Raw genomic sequence first — 24,753 nt, 5'->3', positions numbered from 1 at the left:
TGCCATAGCTTTTAATTTCTCCATAATGGATGTATATGACTTGTATGATAGGAATGCCAAGTTACCAAAAATTTTAAAACTCCAAAGCAGTTAACTTCAGTGTCATGATTGTTTGGGGGTGCTACATTAATTCCTAACTGGGGCATCAGAACATGGAGGGACTAAGGATACAACTGGAAAGAACCACTGTGTGGTGAGCCACAGGGCTCTGGGACATGCATTACCTGCTGGTCTTAACGCTCCCGAGGCTGAAGTGGATGCAGTTCAAGCACTGGTCTGCACTGGGGCCATCACAGCCTTTGTCACCACACTCCGGATGGCACACACCTTAAAGAAACAAGCATTGCCTTTCATCCAGAGAGATGCCTTCTCCATCTACGGTAGTCCCACGGATCCCCATGTCAGGATATTGCAGCTTGGGAGAAGCTCCCAGACCCCGCTGGGGCTGGACGGCCAGACGACAAGGCAGGAGCAGCCGTCCCCATGGGTAACAGGTGCAGCTGAGCCTCACTGGGCTCCAGTGTCAGAGTCTGAGCACTCTAGACAGGGATGGCATGAGAAGCAGTGAAACATCCAGGGCTGGATGTGCTGCCCGGAGCAGAGAGGAGATGGACTTATGAGAGCCTGGAGGGGTAACGGGGAGGGAGAGGCTGGAACAGCTCTGTTTCATTTACTCACTTGCACCAGTCATGATGCTGGGACCAGCCAGAACCTTTGACTTCCACGTGGAGGACAGAGCAACACAAGAGGGGGTACTGAGTGTCAGGAGAACTGCTGGCAAGCTGATAAGCCAGGAGGAATTAGGGAGGACCCCCCCACCCCCACCCACTCCACTGCGGCGGGAATGGGGATGGATCTCCGCGTACTCAGGACCGCCTGGTGGGGCTGTTGCTGGCCAGGTCTGGGGTGGGGCAGGGACAGAGCCTGACAGTGTGTCCTAGGGTTAGGGGACTGCTGTTTTCTGTGCTGAAGGCTGAGCCCCTTTCAGAACGTCCCCTTTAGGCTTTCCTCGGAGCCCTTGGTGGGAGGGCAGCCGTGTCTTCCCTCAAGTTCCCAGGGGTACCCAGTTTCTCACTCTGGAGGCTGGTTTGTTGTTGGAAAAACAACTGAGACCTGCAGGGGAGCTGAGTAGACACCAGCAAACCTCACCCTCTAGGTCCTTCCCAGGTATCCCAGAGATGAACCCAGTGTTAAAGGTCTACCCCTCAGGAGCGGCCGGGGCACGCTGCAGGGGTCCTCCCCAAGCTGGTCTGCAGGAGTGATGCCTGAAGCCAGAACTGGGGTGGACTCCCGCCTACTGCCCACCTGTCCCTCTTAGGCTGAGGAAATGGCTCAGGAGACCCCAACAGCTCTGAGACACAGGGACTAAGTGGGGCATGTGAAGGCTTTTGAGTTATTAGAAAAAAAACCTCCTCCTCTGAGGTATGAGTTATCAGAGGGGATGGGGAGTGAGCTGAGGAGTAAAGCCTAGTTAGTTGCTGGCCACCTTCATTTGGTGGGGACTTGAGGAAAAGACCAAAGTCCTCGTTCTCTGCTGCCCACAGTGGAGTTTTGCTGGGGCACACAAAGCCCTCTTCATTTGTCTTGAAGTCTCCAGACCTTCCCAGTGTCAGACCCAGTGAAGTTGGCTTCCCTCCCTGAAGGCTCTCTGGTGTTGATATTTCCCTAGTTTTCACTGGGTGGGGGGCCTCGCCTGCTCCGGTTCCCACTGTGAACCCCTTTCAGAGCTGTGTGTATCCACGAGGACACTCTAGACGCCGTTCCTGGGCGGTGCTGACACCCTGGGTTCCAGATGCCGCCCACCATTTCTAAAACTCATTGCTAAGCTCCTCCCCCCAGCTCCAGAGGGTTTACTATATTTTGGATCAATTCCTATCTAATTGGATTCTTTGCCCACCCCATCCTGGGTCATCTATGGGAACAGCCTCCGAAATCCTCACTTCTTGCACCATTGCTTTAAATTACTCATTTAATTTAAATGGGTAAATTAAATTGCCTTCCCACCCTCACAGCTGGCCCAGCAAGGGCGGGGCTGTCATGGTGACTTAAGGACTTCTCTCTTGCCTTTTCCTGCAGCGCTTTCTCCCTGAGGAGGCAGCAGGTCTGTCTTGCTTGATGAAGTGAACAATTTCCTTCATCTTAAGAAGATGAGGGCATGGGTGGGACAGGGAGGCAGCAGACCAGTCTTCTCACTTTCCAGACACAGGGAATGGGAGATGGGCGGGCAGGGCTTGGTTCAGTATGTTCACTGCTAGATTCCCGGCATTAGACACAGAGTAGGTGCTCAATCACTATTTGCTGAGTGGATGAGAGGAAGGTGGCTAGGAACAGGGAAAGTATAGATGTCCTCATCATCTCCAGACAGAATGTTCTAGGATGTCCTTGGAGGAGGACAGCCTTAGGGAGGGCCCTGGAGCAGTGCTCTCAGCTGCTGGTCACACCCCCCCTGACCCCTGCTCCTGGGTCTGTCTGCAGTGGAAAGCTTATTCAATAATTTTGCATGGAGCCCCAAGCAAGGCTGGGGTCTATTCAACAGAGCTGCAGAGCCCCCACACTGCATCAAGGTCACCCACAGGTCAGGTGAAGACAATGCCCATTCAAGGGCCCAGATGCCTAGATAAATATCTGTAAACTTTCCCAGTATGGCTCTCTACTTGAATTGTGTTTAAAAGCCAAATATCCAGATTCGTCTCTCCCATGAAGTGTCCTTAAATTAAATCCACCTGACTGTCCACGTTGTCCTAATCACTCCACTGCCTAAGCGTGTTCTGGTACAGCTGTAGTTCATTCTCTGGGCGAGCATGTTGTTTGTGTTGTAATTTGTACTTATGTCTGCTTTTCCTCTCGCCTCAATTAGCGTGAAAGTTCCTCCAAGCCCCACTGCCTTCTTGTGTCACCTCCCATAACTCCTAGCAGGGGTCTCTTCATACACGGGGGGCTCCATTCATGTGCTGAACAGCCCGGCTAGCGGCTGACGCCCCTCTAGATGGGCTTAGACTGACACGGGTTTATTTGAAAACTCCACCTTCAATCCTTTGTGGAGCAAATCCAGGATTTTAAAAAAGTACACAAAAAATAAATGTTAGAAAGCAACTTGGGAGTTCTCCACGGGCTTTGCCATTGCGTGCTTGGACCAACTGCCAAAGGACAGGAGGGTATGGCATCACCATCTTTCCCACCATTCACACCATCTAAGAATAGCACACTGGAACCTCACTGGAGCAGTATCAGACCCGAGAGGAATGCAAGAGTTGAGTTGGTTAATTGCAGACAAGAGGTGCCCACAAGAATAAAGCATACTGAGTACAAGTCTGGTTTCCTTCCTGACTGCTGTGTGCCCTGAGCAAGTAACCTAAGGCTTCTGGGCCTCTGCTTGAGCCTGTCGAGTAAGCATGGATGTGCTGAGCCTATGAGCACATATGGTCCTGCTCCAGACATCACCCTCATCCTGTGAACTGGCTCCTGTACCTGTGGAGCCATCCTGGAATCCCGTCTTCCAGACAACACCACGTGGGCTCTCGGCTTCCCTTGCAGTCCTGTGTGGGTGACCACAGTGTCCTGAGCTGATCTCAGCCCACTCAGTTCCCTTTGCTCAACAATGGCTTCTTTCCTGAGGCCCAGTCTTCCCTGTGTTCCCGTGCCAGTACTGTCCTGGACCCCAAGCCACTCTCTTGTAGGAACCCAAGCCCTTCCCTGCCTCCTGCCCCCATCCTCACTGGTTTCAGTATCTGCCAGATCTCTAAGCCCATGCTGCCTGCAGGCACCTAAGAGTGGTTGCTACAGTTGCAGACCCCCAGGCATCCCACACCTGCTGAATCCCAGTCTCTGGGCGGGGCCAGCCCAGGGCACCCTGCGGGAGTTCACCTGCGGTGGCCTCCACCCCGCACTTTGGCCACCAGACGGGCTCTGGGGCCTAGGGGCAGGGGCTAAAGCTGGGTCATTCACAAAATTGTCCCCTTCAGAACCACACAGCACTGACGTCTTCCTTGTGCCCCATAGTTCCCACTGCAGCTGCTGCCCTTTCTCCCAGCCAGATGCTCTGGTCCCCCAACCTTCCTCTGCAGGGGCCATCTTGCTTGCTGCTGTCCTGGGACCCTGGCCATTTGCAAGTACTCCCTAGGCTTCCCTCGTCCTGCTCGCTCACCTCCTCTATTTCTTGGCAACTGCTCTCTTGCCCAAAGGGTCCAAGTGCAGCCTCCACTGGCCTGGGCCCATCACTCCCAATGCACCATGCCCAAGGCCAGCTCCAGACACCTCATCTCATATTCATCTGACCTTGCGTTGGACTCTAATGTGGCTCCTCCTCCTCCTTTGGCTTCCACACTTTGGCACCGTCCAGTTCTCACCTCCTCTGTCACTCTGTCCTGGTATCTGAAGAGGCTCTCCTGCTATCTCTGGTCTGCCCATCCCACTCACCCCTGAGACTTCAGGGGGCTTCCCTGAGAGTCAGGAACACATCTCCTTCCCATGGAGACCCCCTCTCTCCATCTAAGCCCTGCTTAGTAGACTGCTGGACTGCAGAATGGTATTACAGTGAGGTTCCATTGTGCAAGGCTGAAGTCAGTAGCAGATTTTAAGAAAAAAATCAGTTCTTTATTAATAATTACTGAATCTTGCCACAGTTTATAAATCACAGGGGGAAACAGAGCAGATTAGTGCATACATAATTCAATGCTCTATTTTAAAAGAACAGTAGAAGAAATTTAAAATGGAATCGACCATAATTTATACTTGATATGTATTGGTGGAATTCTCCATTTTGTTATTTGTTTTTCACAGAAGATACTAGATAACTTAAAGCATCAATGTTCTTAGATATCACCCATCATTTATCATTTAGCCATAGTATTTAGCTAAGGAAAATACGTCCAACCAGAAACACCTCTTCTCGCACAAATTGCTACAGGATGGCTCAGAGGAGAACAGCTTCTAGTCTAACATACGAATAAAAGCTGTGCCCAGCTCAGTGGCTGGAGCCTCTCTGGGCAGCTGTGGCTTTTGGCTGTCTTGTGGAATGAACTGGTGTCCCCAAACCAGGGCCCACCTTGGCAATGGGATAATTGGAGAAAAAGGATTCATGCAGGGCCTTTTTAGATGCCGTAAGATTTTCAAGGCATCTGTGTAGCATCAGCATCTGCTGACATCATCTCGAGATCCTCTCTGGGTCTTTCACCCAAGGCCTCCAGGCTGGTCAGCATCTCTGCCACGAGCTCCTTTCCCAGCTGTGCTCCTTGAACCCAACCTTCCTGGGTCCTTGGGAGTACTGTGTCCTTCCCACATCCTGACCTCAAGGACTAAAAGTGGATGGACTTGAGGGAGTCAGGAGGCTGAGTTGTGAGATGGGGCCTTTGAGGAAAGGGGGTGCTCCTAGAAGTGGCTAATTTACCAGGGGGCAATACCCCATTCTGGTTGGGCATATAGACCCTGCTTTCCCAGCTGGGAAGGTTGGAGAATACTTACTGGTTTGAAGCATACTTACTGATCTGTAAAATATTAGCAGAGCCTGGGGTGGAATGAGCTGTGTGAGTGCAAATTGCCATGATTATTATGATTCCCAGACAAGAGAAGACACACAATCATCAGCCCCACCTTTGCCAGGAGCAGCCCCACATTTTAAGAGCTACTCTGGACAATCAAAGCTCATGGAAGCTGGCCGTCTCCTCTTGCTTCAGGTTCATTACCTGTGTAATCTTCCTCATCTTCAGGAACTTCCACCTGGGAGGGTGACAGGGCGGCCTTGGGTGGCTCCAGCTCTGGGGCCGAGAGCTCCAGCATCCGTGAACGGGACTGATGGGCACTGAAGGTGTGGTACGGGTGCTCCGCTGTGCCATACAGTATGAGGCTCCATTCTTTCAACTTCCCTGGAAGGCACCAAACCCACAGAGTCACCTGCCTGTGCCAAGACCTCTGTCACTCATGGAAATAAGCCAGAAGCTGCCTGGTTCCTCCCCTGAGAGCCGGGCTGTGGCCTGCTACCTTCACTTCCTGGTTACCTGACGGCCAGGTGTGCTCCTATTGCCCAGGCCACATGCTGCTTTCCCCCGGTGTCTCATTCCTGCAAGCCAGTGCCCCTCTATTCCTGTTCTATGGAGCTGCCCTCCGCTTCCTGTCCCTGTTGGGATGGAGGTTAGCCGGGCTGGACTCTCCACTGTCCTGGAGGCTGTCCTCTGCCCTGCTGATCTCACTGCAGCCTCCCTCCATGCTGCCTCCCCAGTAATTAGCAGCAGCCACCTTCCCCTCTTGGGATATCCGGTGGGCAGATCTGGGGCCAGGCCTGGCTGTGAATCTTCCAAATGTGATAACTGGGTGGCATGGAGGAACCCTGCTGTTTGGATTCTTGATCCTAGATCATGGGAAGACTAAGTCTTGGGCTCTCTCCTCCATAGCTAGCCCAGGACAGTGAGGGATGTTCTAGGGGATAGCAGTGCTGGTAAAAACCCAAATGTCTGCAGAAGCTGGGTGGAGAGAGAATATCTTTGAAAGCAGGGGGATGAGTAGACAGACACCAGGCTCCATGGGGGCCATGAGAGACAGATAGGCACAGGAAACACAGGGCTGACGGGAGAGCTCCCAGCCAACATGGGGGCAGCAGGGGTCCCACTCCACCGATGGCTCCATGGGGAGTGATGGTCCATGCAGTTATCTGTTCTCAGGTATCAAGCAAAGTGAAAATCCTGGTAGTAATTTCCAGGTGAATTCCTGATGTTATAAAACACATTATAAACAGTCCCCAATTTATGACAGTTTGACTTACAATTTTTTGACTTTACAACGGTGTGGAAGCAAGATGCATTCAGCACACTCCTAGACTTAATGATGGGGCTATGTTGGGATGAATCCACCATAAGCTGAAAATATCATTGAAATAAGTCAACTTACAATTCTAAGTCAAAGAGCATCTATACAAGTAATTAATGCGTATCTGCCAGCCAGCTCTGCTGCTGGCTAGTTGTTTAAGCTGCCTTCTCCTCCTCTTCCTCCTCCTCCTCCTCCTCCTTCTTCTTCCCACAGCATCCCCAGAATTCAGAGCAGGGTAACTGTTTAGAAGGTCATCACCCCACATAGTTGAAGGGGCCAGGGGCCAGTGTGTCCTGCCCAAGGACAGCTGCTCACGCTGACGGGGCTCCCGGATGCCCCAGCCTCTCAATGTTTGTTTCTAACTGGATTGGCTCAATAGGAAACACATGCATACACATGTTCAGCTGTGAACCCCCTCAGTGGGCCCTCATGACTGTCTCCTGCAACCCAAGCTGGGGACAGGGCCATTGCTGGTTCAATGTCTCTGTTGGCTGAAAAATCCCTGCTTCCTCTTCCTTTCCTGACACGGGGTTTCTTGGCAATCAGAATGGTTTCAGGGAGGAAAAATACTGCTCTGATTCTTTGGTGTTGACTGTGTTTTCTCAACACTTACCTCTGCCCGTGCTCACTGCTCCACCCACTGGCTCTGAATGGCAGCCCATCTGTCTTTACATACCTGCCTATGCACTGTTTCTGCAATGTGGGCCCCTCTGTCAGTACAACTTTACTTTTTGTTCCAATTCTGGAAATCTCTTAGCGTTTCTAAATTCCAGAACAGGAGCTCCTGCTCATCCTCATACCATAAGCTCCTAGGCTGTAATCCACACCATCCTGGGTGGGTGGGCAGGCAGGCGAAAGACAGGCAGGACTGGCCCCACTGGTGCGATTTGAAATGAGGTTCAACACTGACCCATTTATACAGTGTGGCATGTGGCAGCCCTGTCTCATTTTAACCATAGCCCCAACTGGCTAAGTACTAGGTTCTAAAAGGCTGGAGCCTCCACACTGCCCCAAGTCAGATTCTGTATTGCCCAAGCCTCCCTTGGCCTGGCCAGGGCTGGAAGAGGTAAGCAAGGCCCTTCTACATGAAACAGCATCCCCAGCACAGCATTTCTAGCATGCGGTCTTCCATAGGGCTCAGTTCATTTAGACACACAGCAGCTCCCCTCCCTAACACAGTTCCTAACCTAGCCTATGTGTGTGGTGATAGCAACACAGGAAGTTGTTCTCACTGCTGCAGGTGCAGAAAACAAGCCCTGGTGAGGAACCTCTGACTCTCCTCAACTCCTTAGGATCCAATTATAGCCATATTCCAACCACAAAGGAATCCGAGCACTTTAACTACCAAGTGGTGAACTGCGATTACGGTGGGGGTGTAATGACGGTAGGACAGGGACCAAGGGCTCTAGAGGCTATAATTTGAGTTGAAGTTTATTTCAACTATAAAGGATGTCTCCAAACACACACACAAAAGGCCTGGTCACTAACAGTGGATTTTTATTTTCAGATATAGTTGTGGTAAGACAAACAAGAGGGGCTGCTTATACTCAGGGTCAGTGGTGTGCACTGTGTGGAAAAAGAGAGCAGCAAGAATTCCCAGGGAACCAGCAGACAGGCAGCTTCATGGGAAGGGAGAGAGGGCTGGACTGGAATGGAAGACAGACTTCCTTTTTATTGCACTCTCTGTTTGACTTTATGTATGTATGTATGTATTTGGACAGGGTCTCACTCTGTTGCCCAGGCTGGAGTACAGTGGCATGATCATGGCTCACTGTAGCCCCAACCTCCCAGGCTCAAGCCAAACTCCCACTGCAGCATCCCAGGTGGCTACGACTACAAGTGTGCACCACCATGCCAGTCTAATTTTTGTATTTTTGGTAGAGAAGGAGTTTCACTATATTTCCCAGGCTAGTCTCAAACTCCTGAGCTCAAGCGATCCTCCCACATTGGCCTCTCAAAGTGTAGGATTTACTGGTGTGAGTCACATGCCCAGCCTGTTTGACTTTTTGTTAAAACCACAGCATATATTACCTGTTCATATATACACATTAAAACTTTTTAAAAGTTTAATGTTTAAAATCTATGAATAAAGTGGTTGTATATTCAAAGAACCCCATTAAAAGCAGTAGTACTCAGGGTTTTGATTTTTGTTTTTGAATAGGTAATATACAAGGATGGCTCAGAAATCCAGAAGTATATAAAAGTGCATATGACGAAGTCTCCCTCCCCATGGGCAACGTTGGTTCCCCATTTCTTGTGTATCATTTCTGAAGCATTTTATTCTTATTCAAGCAAATATGAATGTATGTTTCCCCCATCCTCTTTGGTAACACACCTGCTAGCACTTTCTGCACCTTGAGTTTTCCATTAACAGTGTATCTTGATCCTTCCATGGCCGCACGGGATAGATGTAGTGTTGTTTACTTAAACAATCCCCTACTAATGGACATTTAGGTTGTTACAAACTTTGGCAATTATAGTCATGTATAGCTTAACCATGGGGATACCACCTGAGAAATGCAGGTGATTTTGTTGTCGTGTGAATACCACAGAGTGTGCTTACACAAACCCAGATGGTACACCTGCTCCACACCTAGGCTATAGGGTACAGCCTGCTGCTCCAGGCCACAAACCTGTGCAGGATGGTAGGTACTATACTGAATACTGTAGGCAACTGTAACACAACGATAAGTATTTGTGTACCTAAACATATCTAAACAGAAAAAGGGTATAGTAAAAATATGACATTAGAATCTTATGCAATGGCTACTGTATATGCGGTCTGCCATTGATGGAAATGTCATTTTGCAGCATGTGACTACACAAATAGTGCTGTATCCTTGTTCAAACAGGGAGCAACTATTTGAGGTGAGCAGAGCAAGGGCCCTGGAACAACAGGGTCTGGATCCTGGCTTTGCCCCTACTAGCAACGTGACCCTTGGGCAAACTACTTCATCTCTGTTTTTTAGTTTCCTCATTTGTAATGTGGGGATAATAATAATGTCTCTAAATGTCTACCTCACAGGGTTGTTTTGGAGATTAAATGACTTAATGATGATAAAGCACTTAGAATAGAGACTGACACACAGGAGCTGTCCGTTAAGGGAAATCTACTGCACATGTCATTTCAGCTGTGTGCATGTGTACCTGTAGGCTACATTACTAGAGGTAAAACTGGGTGTCAAAAGGAATGGGCTCCTTTGCAGCCTGGAGCTATGGCTTACATTGCCAATCCGATACCTCAGAAAGGTTAACGTCACATTTCTCTCATTATGTGAGAAACTGAGCATCCTTTTCATATAATTAAGAGCAAGACAAATTTCTCATTTGATAAAATTAAAAGCAATTTACAAACTTGGAAATTTACCAAAGACATTTGCTAGGAACAACGGATGAGACGTCTAAGACGCATAGAAGCAGATCTTAGCTGCATTCGTAGCAAGGGTCAGTAGAATGAAGTGGTGTTTTGTTCACACATGGTTTGTATTTTTGTTCTTTCTCTCTATCTGCAAGATATTCATGAGAGCCTATGAGGAGCCAGGCAATGAGCTAACAACTTGCAGATCTGACAGCTGGGAGCTCCAAAAAAGCCAGCAGGGAAGAAGCAGTGGGCCCCAAAGCAACCCCTTCCTATATATGCCTCCAAAAGAGACATTTCCTTTCCTAATAGGTGCGATTTGCGACACTTGACCTAAGGTTAAGGTTTAGACAATGGTAATTTTGGAGACATTTATCTCCTTGCTTTTTTTTTTTAGATGGCATCTCATTCTGTTGCCAGGCTAGAGTGCAGTGGTGTGATCTCAGCTGACTGCAACCTCCGCCTCCCGGGTTCAAGTGATTCTCCTGCCTCAGCCTCCCGAGTAGCTGGGACTACAGGTGCATGCCACCACGCCTGGCTAATTTTTTGTATTTTTAGTAGAGGTGGGGTTTCAGAATGTTGACCAGGATGGTCTTTATCTCTTGACCTTTTGATCCGTGGGCCTCCCAAAGTGCTGGAATTACAGGTGTGAGCCACTGCACCTGGCCTATCTCCCTTTTCTAGTACTTAAATGCTTTTTTCGCTTCCTCAACCAAGGGAGTCACTTTGGTTTTCCTGCCTTCGGAAGACGTAAAAATAAGAATTCCATACCTATGGCATAAAGTGTATGGCATAAATTTGAAGTGTGGTTCTTTTTTAAAATTATTTTTTCCCTAGTTAGAATAAAAATTATTAAATGTTGAGATATTTAAAGAAAAAATAAAAATAAATCGCCTATAACACTTTTGTCATATTTCCTCCTGGGCTGTTTCCTATGCATGTGTATTTCTTGCATAGTTGAAAACACACAGTACCCTGTTTTCTCTTTCTTTTCCCACTTAGCATTATATCATGTTAATCGCATTTGGCATCATTTATTTTCTTGTTCATTGTTTTCCCTCCCTTCAGCCTAGAAGTATCACAGGGGCAGGGAACATGTCTCCCTTGTTTGGTGCATTAGTTTCAGTGTGTAGCAAGTTTTGGGCACATAGTAGGTACTCAATAAATGCTTGCTGAATGAATAAATCCATTAAAACATTTTTTTTTTTGACAACAAAATACTTCACCCCGTGAATGTGACCATTTGTTTAACAACCTCTTATGACAGGTTATGACAGAACGTTTAGTCCAGTTCCCTTTTTTGAAATACATAAGTCTGCCATAAATATTACTTGATGCAGTCTGGATTAGTTTTTCCCAATAGAGTCCCCAGAGTGGAATTACTAGGTCAGGTGACAACACTGTTAATGTCTTATCTTGAACTCTATGTCTATCATGAACTGTAATGCCAACTTATGTCTAACATAAACTGTAATGCCACATGATCCCTCCACAGTGTTTGGTGTCCCATGAGGCTTGACTGCAAAATGGCCAGGTGAGGGACCACAGGCCACCTGGGCAAATCAGTTCCTTTACAAGAATTACCCCCTCTACACAGTCCCTTCTCCAAACCACAGCCCAAGCTTAACTGAGGCAGGAGGGTCAGATGCCGGTGGGTGACTTAGGATAACAGACTTAAGGCAGAGACACACAGGAATGAGCTTCTTGGAGGCTTTAGTTTTCAGGAGGCATCTGCCTCCTCTCACCGAGTCCACAGTGTCAGCCCCCCATAGCAGCAGCACATGTGCCAGGACAGGCTCCCCAGGCCGGCCCTCCACACTCGGTCTTCCCCAAGAGGCCACATTCTCCTTGGGAAGATAAGCCACATGGGTGCAGAAGAAGCACGGAGGAAGAACAGGCAGATGTGTCCAGGGACACCTCAGGCCAGACCAGGGTCTATACTCAACAGAACTGCCACCCAGAGGCAGTCGGATTTTAGAATGTTGGCCCTGCTTTCGGCCAACCGCTTACCAAGAATGTATTATTTACTATTCAAGACACTCTACAAGCCTGTTCAAGTTTACTGTTGTACAAACCCAACTAGCACCATGAGTTCCTTACTTTCTAAAGGGAGGGGGTCTTAAAAGATGCCCAATCAAATTTTTTGCCATCAGATTCCTGAGCCTGTAGAAGAATCACAAATCCACCTGTTTGTTTAAACACTTGGGCCAGCACTGCCAGCAGGCTTCTTCCAGATGTCAACAACGAAGGCCAGGGGAATGTCACTGTGAGAGGCAGAGAATAATCCACAGCTAATGCCATCTGAGGCTGCCAACAAATGGTTTTATCATCATTCACTATCTTCAATGTGGTATTTCCCCTCAATGAATTAAATTCATAATGAACAAACAGGATTATTCCCATTATGCAAAGAAAGAACCAGAATTAAGGGGAGACTATGGTTGAATTTGCCAACAGAAAGTACCAGCAGTAATGAAGCTTTTCTATGCCTGGCATTTTCAGTTAAGCATTAAAATCCTTGAGAAGGAAATTTATAATCGGAGACAAAGCAAGTAGGGGTGGTGGAAAGTTCTATTAGATTAAGGACTCTGAGCTAATGCTTTTGGATTCCCGGCCTTTCTTGGCTATAAGAGAAGTTATTAACAATATAGAGTTTAATTAATTCTCCCCCTATGTCCCTATACTTAAAATATGCAGGAAGAAATTCCTTAATTGAAACACAGTGAAGAGAGCCCTAGAAAAATCACGTAAATATGTTTCAGTTTAAAACACCAGTGGAAGTTTTTTCCTTTTGAGATTCAGTGAACTAGCCACCCATGGCTATGTTCAAGTTACAAAGCTTAATGCAGAGGTTTGGGTGGAAGGAATAAAAAAGGCTTACTTCCACCCATTTATAAAAATATACAAAAACACCCCTATAATTCACATACTTGATACTCCTATAATTTGCTCCTTAAAAGGAGTGAATTTCACAGTATGTGAATTATATCTCAATGAAGCTATTATTAAAAATACTGTGTAGGGGCCAGGCACAGTAACTCACGCTTGTGATCGCAGAGCTTTGGGAGGCTGATGTGGGAGGATCTCTTGAGGCCAGGAGTTCGAGAACAGCCTGGCAACATAGTGAGACCCTATTTCTACAAAAAATAAAATAGAAAAATTAGCCAGGCGTGGTGGTGTGCCCTTGTAGTCCTATCCACTCGGGAGGCTGAGCTGGGAGGATTGCTAGAGCCCAAGAATTGGAGGCTGCAGTGAGCTGTGATTGCACCACTACATTCCAGCCTGGGTGACAGAGCAAGACCCTGTCTCAAAAAATATATATATTATAATTACACATACACACAGTAATTTTTTGTGTATACTACATATATATATATGTATACACACACAGAAATATCAACCTTTACTCAATAGATTTAACATATTATTAAAAATACACTTTAAGTTCACATTACGCAAGTAAGAGAAAGATAAAAAGGAATTTAGGAATGGCTTGGAAAGGAGGATAAGAAAAAGAGCACATATATGTGTGCTCTCCATGTACACACACATCCATGTATGCACATGTACATGTGTGCACAAGGCACCCATAACACGCACACCTGCACACATGTACTTACCTGAGCACACATACATACACACATGAACTCTCAGACCCAGGCTAAGAAAGGGGAGATGGAAGGCTTCCCTGTGCTCCTACAGCCACAAAAACCCTGAAAGATGGTATTTTAACTGCCAGGAAAAGGATCGAAGAATCCTAAACAAATATCCATCCAGGAAAGAATGATCACCTGTGTGTACAATGTACAACACAGCACTTTTCTTAATGGCATCTATAAGGTCATTCTATCTTTTAAGATTTTCCAGCTTTTCCAAAGTAATAAATTAATTGTCTGGAAAGTAAAAAACTCTTACAAGGTTTATAATAAAGAAAGTAGTCCTTTTTTCACTCCATTCTACCTCCTGGAGTCCCCCTGACTCCTCGCCTCTTTTTAACACTGAGATAATTTTTCTGGTATTTACCCTTACATTGCTAGATAAAAATACTCACATGTTTTGTCCTGGTTTCTTGATGTTAGACATTGTCTAATGATGTCTCACCTAGGAAGCTGAGAATTCAGTTCTCTTACACTATCTTCCACATACTCATGTGCTCCCTCTCCCTCCCAGACCTCCCAATATTCTTCTAACAAAATTTCTTACTGGGTCCAATAGTTACTGTCTTTCCCCCACCACCCTTTCATTTTCTGGGAGATTTCCTCAAGTTTATCTTCTAACATATCTACTGAATTTTGAATTTTGACTTATATTTTAATTTTAAGGCATTTATGTGCTTCTCCCAATGTTCCTTTTTTTTTTTTTTTTTTTTTTTTTTTTTTGAGATGGAGTCACCCAGGCTGGAGTGCAGTGGCACACTCTCAGCTCACTGCAACCTCCACCTCCCAGGATCAAGCGATTCTCCCGCTTCAGCCTCCTGAGTAGCTGGGATTACAGGTGCCACCACCACACCCAACTAATTTTTGTATTTTTAGTAGAGATGTGGTTTTGCCATGTTGGCCAGGCTGGTCTTGAACTCCTAACCTCAGGTAATCCACCCGCCTCAGACTCCCAAAGAGTTAGGATTACAGGTGTGAGCCGCACCACACCTGGCCAAAAGTGTGTTTTTGTTTGTTTGTTTGTTTTTTGAGACTAAGTCTTGCTCTGTCACCAGGCTGGAGTGCAGTGGCACAATCTCGCCTCACTGCAACTTCCGCCTCCTGGGTTCAAGCAATTCTCCTGCCTCAGTCTCCCAAGTAGCTGGGATTACAGGTGCCTGCCACCACACCCAGCTAAGTTTTGTATTTTTAGTGGAGATGGGGTTTCACCATGTTGGCCAGGCTGGTCTTGAACTCTTGACCTCAGGTGATCTGCCCACCTCAGCCTCCCAAAGCGCTGGAATTACAGGCGTGAGCCACGGTGCCTGGCTTAAAAATTTGGTATTTTTAAAGTGCTGGAATAAATACTCTCAACCTAGAATTCTATATCCAGTGAAAATACCATTCAAAAATGGGTTGAAGTAAAGACATATTCAAAGAAAACAAAGCTGACCAAGTCATTGCCAGAAGGCCAGCTTGATGAGAAATGGTAAAGGATGTGTTTCAGGCTAAGGGAAATGATACCAGATGAAAATTCAGATCTACAGAAAAGAATAAAGAGCACTAGAAATGGTAAATATGTCAGTAAACACACCGAAGAGTAGCTGTTTTCCTTAATTTATTTAAAAGACAACACCCCTATAATCCCAGCATTTTGGGAGGCCAAGGTGTGTGAATCACTTGAGGTCCGGAGTTCAAGATCATTCCGGCCAACATGGCAAAAACCTGTCTCTACTGAAAATACAAAAATTAGCCGGGCATGGTGGTGCGTGCCTATAATCCCAGCTACTTGGGAGGCTGAGGCAGGCGAATTGCTTGAACCCAATAGGTGGAGGTTGCAGTGAGCTGAGATTGCACCCACTGTACTCCAGCCTGGGAAACAGAGTAAGACCCTGTCTCAAAAAAAAAAAAAAAAAAAAGATTGCTTACAGCAAAAAATAATATCACTGTTTCAAGAAGGAGTTCGTAACAAACACAGAAGTAAAATGTAAAACACCCACCACTACAGCACAAATGAGGAAGAGGAGGGGGATGGAATTACACTGCTATTAGATCCTTTTATTTGTGAAGTGTAAAGCTGTTCAATATTAATTCTAAGTAAAGTGTAATAAACTAAGGATGCATATTGTAATCCCTAGAGCACCACTCAAAAGTACAGCTAAAAAGCCAATAGAGGAAATAAAGTGGAATACTGACAAATATTTGATCAATCTAAAACAAGGCAGGAAAAGAGGAACAGAGTATTTTATCTTTTTAATACTGTTGGATTTAGTTTTCTTGACATTGGGCTTAGAATTTTTGTATTTATGTTCTTGAGTGAGATTAGCTGAAAATTCTCCATTCTCATATGTGCCGTTGGGATTTGGTATGAAGAATACACCGGCTTCAGCTGGGCATGGTGGCTCATGCCTGTAATCCCAGCACTTTGGGAGGCTAAAGCGGGTGGATCTTCTGAGGTTGGGAGTTGGAGACTAGCCTCACCAACATGGCAAAACCCCATCTCTACTAAAAGTACAAAAATTAGCTGGGTGTGGTGGTGTGTGCCTGTAATCCTAGCTACTTGGGAGACTGAGGCAGGAGAATTGTTTGAATCTGGGAGGCAGAAGTTGCAGTGGGCTGAGATCGCACCACTGCATTCCAGCCTTGGCAACAGAGCGAGACTCCGTCTCCAAAAAGCAAACAAACAAACAAAAAACACTGGCTTCATTAAACGAAGTGGGGACTGTTTCCCTCTTTTTCTACTGTCTAGAAGAATTTATGGAACATTGACGTTATTTCTTCCATTTAAGTGTTTGGCAGAATTTGCCGGTAAATTGCTGTGGCCTTGAGTTTTCTTTTAAATTATAGAACCAATTTCTTTAATAGGACAATTTTAAATTTATGTAAACTTCTGTCAGTTTTGTTAAGTTGTATTTTTTCTTGGAATTTGTTCATTTAAAATTCCTTTGTCACATAATTTTAATGTACACAGGATCTATAACCATGTTCTTTTCATTCCTGAAATCACATAGTTTCAGTTTTTTCCTTGATCTACTTACAAGTTTATCAATTTTATTAGTTTCGTTCAAGAACCAGCTTATGGCTTTTTAATTTTCTCTACATATGTTTGTTTTCTATTTTTTAAATTTCTGCTATTTTAAAAATTCCTTCTTTCTTCATTCTTTATGTTGTTGGTCTTTTTCTATCATCTTAAGTTGAATGCTTAGCACATTAATTTTCAGATTTTCTCTTTTCTGATATATGCAATTCCGGCCATAAAGTTGTCTAACTACTATTTTAGCTGTATCTTCCTTATTTGAATATGTAGTATTTTTATTATCCAGTTTTAAATATTTTCTAATATAAATTATGTTTTTTTCTTTTAACACATGAATTATTTAGAAGTATTTTTCAATTTTCAAATGTAGGGAAACTTTCTAATTATCTTTTTGATTTTGATTTCTAACTTAAGTGTAATGTCAGACAACAGTCAGAGAACAGGGTTTACATGCTACCAATCCTTGGAAATACATTGAAGCCTGCCAAATGGCTCAACATGTGGCCAATTTTCATAAATCTTCCATCTGTGTTTGAAAAGTTGGTGTACTGGCTGGGTGCGGTGGCTCACGCCTGTAATCCCAGCACTTTGGGAGGCCGAGGCAGGCAGATCACGAGGTCAGGAGTTCAAGAACAGCCTGGCCAACATGGTAAAACCTCGTCTCTATTAAAAATACAAAATTAGCTAGGTGTGGTGGCACACACCTGTAGTCCCAGCTACTCAGGAGGCTGAGGCAGAAGAATCGCTTGTATGTGGGAGGCGGAGGTTGCAGTGAGCCAAGATTGTACCACTGCACTCCAGCCTGGGCGACAGAATGAGACTCTGTCTCAAAAAAAAAAAAAAGGTTGGTGTGTTATTCTGTTGTTTGACACAGTGTTCCAATATGTCCATTTGACCTAAATTGTCAATTGAGATATTTGCATCTTCTGTTCTTATGAATTTTTGCTGTTTTATCAAATATATGCGAGGTATGCTAAATCTCTCCCTCCTGTGTGTGTTTGTCACTTTCTCTTTGTAGTTTTAAAAAGTTTTTGCTTTATGTATTTTAAGGCTGTGTTATAAATTGCATGAAAGATTAGAGGTGGAACTTTTAGAACTGAACTAAACCTTTTATCAATATGTATAGACCCTCTACATATTGATACATACACAGAGCTACATACAAAGCTCCAAAACACGCTTTTTGCCATGACATTTCTGTTTGCCTGATGTTAATATAACTACACTAGCTTTCTTTGGGTTATTATTTGCCTAGTATGTCTTTTCCCATCTGCTTTATTTTTATTTCTTCTGTTTTCTTAAATTTTAGATATCTTTCTTGTGTATAGATGTAACAGTCAGTCCCAGCAGGAAGCAGACAGCATAATTAAAATAGGATGATCCAAAGAGGCTTTCATAAGTAGACTATTTACAAAGGTGTGAGCAGAGGGTAACAAAGCCAGAAGGGATGGTCAGGTCCCTGGTACTACTGCTCCACAGGCAAGGTAAGGGTGAACTGTGACCGTGAGGAGTGCTGGCTGCTGAAGGACTGGAGAATCACTAACTCATAAATAAATATCTCCTCTGTCCCTCCACTCTCCTGCTGGAGTTTCCCCTTGACTGAACTCAACTATAAGCCACAGGCAAGGGAGTCTGTGGGGTGAAGAAGTAGAGAATGGATCTGGTAGGTAAATGAAATATACATGACACTACAGAAAACACTTTTATTTTTATTTTTATTTCTATTTTTTTTTTGTTTTTTTGAGGTGGAGTCTCACTCTGCTGCCCAGTCTGGAGTGCACTGGCGTGATCTTGGCTCATTCCAACCTCCGCCTTCTAGGTTCAAGTGATCCTCCTGCCTTACCCTCCCAAGTATCTGGGACTACTATTAGGCACACACCACCATGAGCTGCTAATTTTTGTATTTTTAGTGGAGACGAGGTTTCACCATGTTGGCCAGACTGGTCTTGAACGCCAGACTTCAAGTGATCCACCCACCTTGGCCTTCCAAATACATTTTAAATACATGAAAAAAAAAAAATCCAATATGACAACTTTTGTCTTTCAAGGGGAGCAATGAGTCTATATGCCCTTAGTGAAACTACTGATGTTATTGGACTTGTTTCTAAGCACTTGTTTTGTGCGTTCTAGTTACACAGTTTTGTCTGTGTCTCCTTTTCTTGGGTGCCCCTGAAGTGCCAGTGTTATGTGGTCTGCTAGGTGGGCTCCCCAGAGTCAGCAGATGCCCTCAAGCAAAAGCCGGCATCATGATTCCGTTCACCTCTTTGGCTGTGAACATTTCAACCAACATTTACAATTCTTTTCTGTGGGAGGGAGATTTCAAGACACTTGTCTTCTCTGTTGTTGGAAATAAAAGTCCACAACATCTTTTAACATTTTGATCTTGTCTTTGTTTTGGAGTAATTTGTTAGCAATTTAGGAAAAAAGTTTTATATATTCTTTATTTATTTTTAGGAGACATTAATATTTAGACTGGAAAAAAAGCCAAACAGGATTATGAAAGAAAATAAAATTCATAAAACAAATTGGAAATTTTTTTAAAAAAGGAAATAATTATCAAAACTCTGGAGGGGGGAAATTTTAAATTATTTTTTTTAAGTCAAAAGTGAAACAGGCAGCCAGAAAAAAATATTATATGAACTTGACCCAACACAACAGGTTATTAACCAATATTTTACATAAGACTATATACTTATTTCAGCTTGATAGCCAACACTTGGACAGCTCTTGGGAAAGACAGGAAAAGAGGAATTTTCTTCTTTCCTTTTCTTTTTTTTTTTTTTTTTTTTGAAACGGGAGTCTCGCTTCTGTCGCCCCGGGCTGGGAGGTGCATGTGGCGGATCTCAGTCACTGCAAAGCTCCGCCCTCCCGGGTTCCCGCCATTCTCCTGCCCTAGCTCCCTTTTAGTAGGCTGGACTATAGGCGCCCCAACCTTCTGCCCGGCTAGTTTTTTGTATTTTTTAGTAGAGACGGGGTTTCACTGGTTAGCCAGGGATTGGGTTCTTCGATCCCTGACCTCGTTGATTCTCCCCGTCGTCGGCCTCCCACAGTGCTGGGATTACAGGGCTTGAGCCACCGCCCGGCCTTTTTTTTTTTTTTTGAGATAGCAGGTCTCCGTCTGTCACCCAGCGCTGGGAGTGAAGTGGGCCAAAATCTCGGCTCACTGGAACTTCTGCCTCCTGGATTCAAAGTGATTCCCCTTGCCTCAAGCCTCCTGAGTATCTGGGGAATTATTAGGGCGGGCCCACCCGTTTGATGGCTAATTTTTGGATTTTTAGTAGAGATGGGGTTTTGCCATGTTGGCCCAGGGCTGGCTCTTCGGAACTCTCTGAACCTCAGGGTGGATCCACCTGGCTTCCAGCCTCCCAGTGGCTGGGATTATAGGCGGTGGAGCCACTGCACACACAAAGGGCAATTTTCAAAAGAAAAAACACAGTGCACAAACATTTGAAAAAGGGTTCACCTTTGTTAGAAATGATCACAATGTAAGCTAAGGAAGGATATCATCTATCTGCTCCAGAACTGCCCACTCCCGGTAAGACTACAAATCAGTTCAACTATTTCAAAAAGCAAATTGGCAATATGTATCAAAAGTAGGCATATTTGTGGTTTCCACCTCTTATTTATCCCAGTAATTTTACTTCTGGTAAATAATCCCAAAGAAATAATTTTAAATTCAGGAGAAAGCTTTTTGTACTAAGCTGTCCACTCATAATAGGAAAAAATGAAAAGCAATCTACATGTCCAACAGCAGAGACATACTTAAATAAATTATGGTACTTCCATTGGTAAAGTATTATAAAAATCCATAAAATGCTGCTTATGAAGGATATTTAATGACATTTAAATGTGCTTGCTATGCAGGTAACAAAAAGAAAGACCAAGTTATACATGCAGCACAGTTAGGATTCTGTAAAATGTCAGGGGAGGAAAAGACCAAGTAGAATTGCCTGTAGAGACGTGGTTTTGAACATGATGTGTTTCTGGAAATAAGTAATGAAGTCAAATGTTTGAAAATCAAACACACTCATCTATTCTGGGGCGAACCTGGTTGCCGGAATGCTGAACTGTGCAGGCAGCAGGAATGCCCATGCATATCTCATTCCTAAAACTGAGGGCAAATCGGGGAAAGGGGTTTCAAGAGAGCTCTCCCTCCTCCTCAGATCTGTCAGTTACATTTTCATCAATATTTAGTATTTTATTTGCAAAAATTAGCTATGAGGTGAGACAAAGATTATCTTTTTGTTATGCTTTCTACTGGAGATACAGAACTGACTAAACAATGCTGTGATTCATAAATGTGCACAGCAGCAGTTGGTTGCATTTCTCCCCAAGATAAGTGGGGATGCATATTTCTTTTTTTCTCGAACGAGGAGAGTTTTGGGGAAAGGCGTCATTGTAATGGCCCCATGAAAGAGAAAGGAGGTAAAGAGATTGACTGCAATATTAATGCAAATGGGGTTAAAAATGGAACTTTTTGACAACAGTGTGTATGGTGACTGTTTGGAGACTGTGCCAAGTTCTTCAGCTCTGTTTCCAAGGAAGTGGGAGTGATACTCTATAATTGCACTTTCCAGAAATGAGAGTTTAGTGACAAACTTTAAAGCCGGCACAGAAGGCATGTGCTTTAAATCTGTCTTCCTTTCTAGCATCAAGCACAAGATAGATTGAGCCATCGAACACAGATTGCAAAATCTCAACTCTTATCTTAGAAATGAAGATTAGCTCGAAACAGATGTCAATAAAACACAGATCAAGACTGCTAGCAATAAAATGAGAACAGTTATGCTCTTGGGAAAAAAAAAACATTGTTGAAAGGGCCACTGAAAGGAAATTAAGAATTCATGGAACTTTTTAGGATGAATAAAGGGAAAACATGGTCACACAGAAGAGACTACTTTCTTACCCTTCATTAAACACAGCTGAAAACAGAACTGGTTAAAATTATATGAGCTCTTGATTTAAACAAGGTTCATGCTTGCATGCACATGCATTCATTCAGTCAATCAACAACTGCTTGTTAGCCATGTTCAAAGTGCTGAGCCTTCGGGGAAGAGAGCTGAGATATCCAATTCTGGACTTCCAAAGGCAACCAAAGTTCTAAACATGATGCCTTTGGTCATCTATCCCTCTGCAGTATTTCATAGAGATTACCAAAGCTCTTGTTCAATCTGCCACCTGAAGATATGTTTTAGTCTACGTTCCCTAGAAAACAAGGGTCCGAAGCGAAGCCCATGGGCTGAGGCTTTATTGGGAGGTGCAATCCCAGGACAACAGGAGTGGAGGGCAGCAGGAGGAAGGGCATAGGGTTGATAAATGGAAGGAGCTGTGTTTCAAGCTGGCTGCAGCTTCACAAAAAAACAGGGTGGTTGCTTAGCCAGGGGAAGTCTTCCAAACAGGTCTTGTGAGACCAATGTGCCCTCAGACAGGAAGGGCATATACTTTTATCTCCTTTCATTGGGTAAACTTTCCTTCTGGGTTGTGTTACCTGCCCCCTCCAGGCAGCTTTTGCTGGGAAGGCAAGATGCCAAGCCTCACCTGGAAGTGGAGAGAAAAGCCACAACCCCGCCCCCAGGTCCTGCTGGGTTGGACCAGACTCCTGCGCCTCCGCCGCTCCTCCCTGGTGGGAACGTCAGCAGCCATTCCAATGCCCAGGCTTCAATGTGGGGGAGGCTGGGGGAGGCTGGGGGAGCCGAGGCAAGGAAGTGAGGGCTAGATCTCTCTACTGGGCAAGAGGCAAGGCCCGACGACAGCGGGGCTGGGCCAGTCTGGGGAGACACAAAATGGGGCCAGTGTAACATTTATGGAGTGAAACATCATCAAAATACATGTTTCGAGGTATAAAGCATGAACTGTCATGTTTGAAAATAACCTGCTTCCCTGGGCTTTCTGGAGTCTTCCAAAGGTGTAGCATCACCTTTATGAGAGACTCTTGTCACAGCACAAGGCAGAACTACAGAATTTGATATGCAACTGACATGTGTAATTGGCTTCAAGGAAACTTAATAGCAAGAAACACTTCTTGGTGTTTTTGATATCATAGGCACTATGGACAAAGACAGATCATAATCCTGAAACCTTTAAAACTCCTCATAAAGGATTTGCTCATGTGAAACCTTCCTCCATTTGAACCTCCCCAGGTCCGTTAAGCAGACACTATTATTCCCACCATACACATGCAGAAACAGAGACTGAGAGGTTCTGTGACCAGGCCAGGAAGTGGCCAGTTGAACTCGGACCACACCTGCCAGCTGCTCTGTTCTGGGCTCACCTAAAACACCACCCTGAGGTTCAAATCCCGTTCAGGGGCTCCAGTATCTGTGGTAGCCTGGTCTCCTCCCGCCACCCTCCTGCTCCTCTAGCTCAAGTCGACTGGATAGCGGGTCAGGTTTGGTTTTCATAACTGATCTATACCCCGATAGCTTATTCTGCAAGTTCTGGCAAAAGCACTACAGTTCTGACTAGACCTTCCTTGATCCTGTCTCGGCTTCAACTTTCAGGTTTCTGGGAAGGAGAGAAGCAAAGCTGGGATTCCACAGAAGCACAGGGTAGAGTCAGGTGCACTGGGCTAAGCTCCAAAGAAAGCCAAGCCCTGTGGGAACTTCCTAAATGGCTCTGCCCCTGGGGCCTGTGAAAGTCCTGAGGAGCCAAGGCAATGCTTGGCTTAGTATCTCCTCCTGGCAGTTTCAACACAAAGCTTTTGGTTAGCAAAGTTTTGTTTGTTTTTCTTGGGAAAAGTGTTGCTTAAGAAGAAGAAAGGAAGAATAGAAATGTACCTGCTGAGTTCAAAAGTCAGAAGAGTTTTCCCTTAGGGCCAGCCAACCTGATAGCAACCCAGCTTTGCCTGCAGCGCAGCAACCCTGGATTCAGTGGATTCCAAATTCCTGGGTTCTGCAGAGGTCACAGCCAATTGGATTTTCCTCAAAGGCACGGAGGCAGGTCTCTACCAGCTTCTCCAGGCTGGAACTTTCCCAGAGAGCAAAGGCACCAATTCCTCAAGACTGTGGTAAAACACACACTTGCAGTGGCAGGTAGGGAGAGGGGAGAGAAGGAGCCTGGACTCCTGCGACAACCTACACAGGCTGTGTGAGAAATTTCATGTCCACCAGGTGCTGGCAACACACTGATGAGGGAGTCATGAGTCCAGGACTCCCAGCCCGTCACTGGTGGAGCCAGCATGGGACCCAGGCTCCTCTGCCTCCGCATTTCCGCTCTTTAAATCACATCACTCCATGGCCCCCAGTGCAGAATGCCATATAGATTAGTTTCACACATTTGTTCTACCATCTCTGCAACTCCTGCTTGTTGGCTTTCTATCATGATTATGCCTTCTTGTGTTTTCGTTTATTTTTTTTTTTTTTTATTTTTTCTGAGACAGAGTCTCACTCTGTCACCCAGGCTGGAGTGCAGTGGCACAATCTCAGCTCACTGCAACCTCCGCCTCCCTGGTTCAAGCAAGTCTCCTGCCTCAGCCTCCCGAGTAGCTGAGATTACAGGTGCATGCCACCGCACCCGGCTAATTTTTGTATTTTTATGTTTCACCATGTTGGCCAGACTGGTCTCCAACTCCTGACCTCGTGATCCACCCGCCTTGGCCTCTCAAAGTGAAGGGACTATAGGCGTGAGACACCCCACACCTGGTCTTTAGTTTATATTTTATTTGGATACTACAAATGTTGAATATCTTGTGTTTACTGGTTATTTGTATGTTTTCTTTATGAATTGCTTTTCAGGCTTTTGGCCTATTTAGTGATATTATTTAAATATTTCTTAGTGATCTGTAAGCACTCTACATATTAAGGGTATAACACAGTATAGCACTCTGTGATCACCTACAACACAGTACAGCACTCCGCGATCACCTACAACACAGCACAGCGCTCCGCGATCACCTACAACACAGCACAGCGCTCCGCGATCACCTA

At 45.2% G+C, this 24,753-nt stretch overlaps 1 protein-coding gene across 1 annotated transcript in view; it reads right to left on the bottom strand.

The window, feature by feature from the left end:
* PCSK6 (proprotein convertase subtilisin/kexin type 6) overlaps positions 1-24,753 on the bottom strand; it is a 193,292-nt gene that overhangs the window by 24,106 nt on the left and 144,433 nt on the right. Inside the window, exons 16-18 of the mRNA XM_017863382.1 lie at positions 5,682-5,861; positions 5,480-5,518; positions 225-327 (exon numbers count right to left, since the gene is read on the bottom strand). Of these exons, the coding sequence (XP_017718871.1) occupies positions 225-327; positions 5,480-5,518; positions 5,682-5,861 (322 nt within the window). The remainder of the gene's footprint in view (positions 1-224; positions 328-5,479; positions 5,519-5,681; positions 5,862-24,753) is intronic.

This window comes from Rhinopithecus bieti, unplaced genomic scaffold (assembly GCF_001698545.2).
Source record: "Rhinopithecus bieti isolate Rb0 unplaced genomic scaffold, ASM169854v2 scaffold_69980, whole genome shotgun sequence".
Taxonomy (NCBI): Eukaryota; Metazoa; Chordata; class Mammalia; order Primates; family Cercopithecidae; genus Rhinopithecus; species Rhinopithecus bieti.
This window is presented reverse-complemented; position numbering and strand designations above follow the sequence as displayed.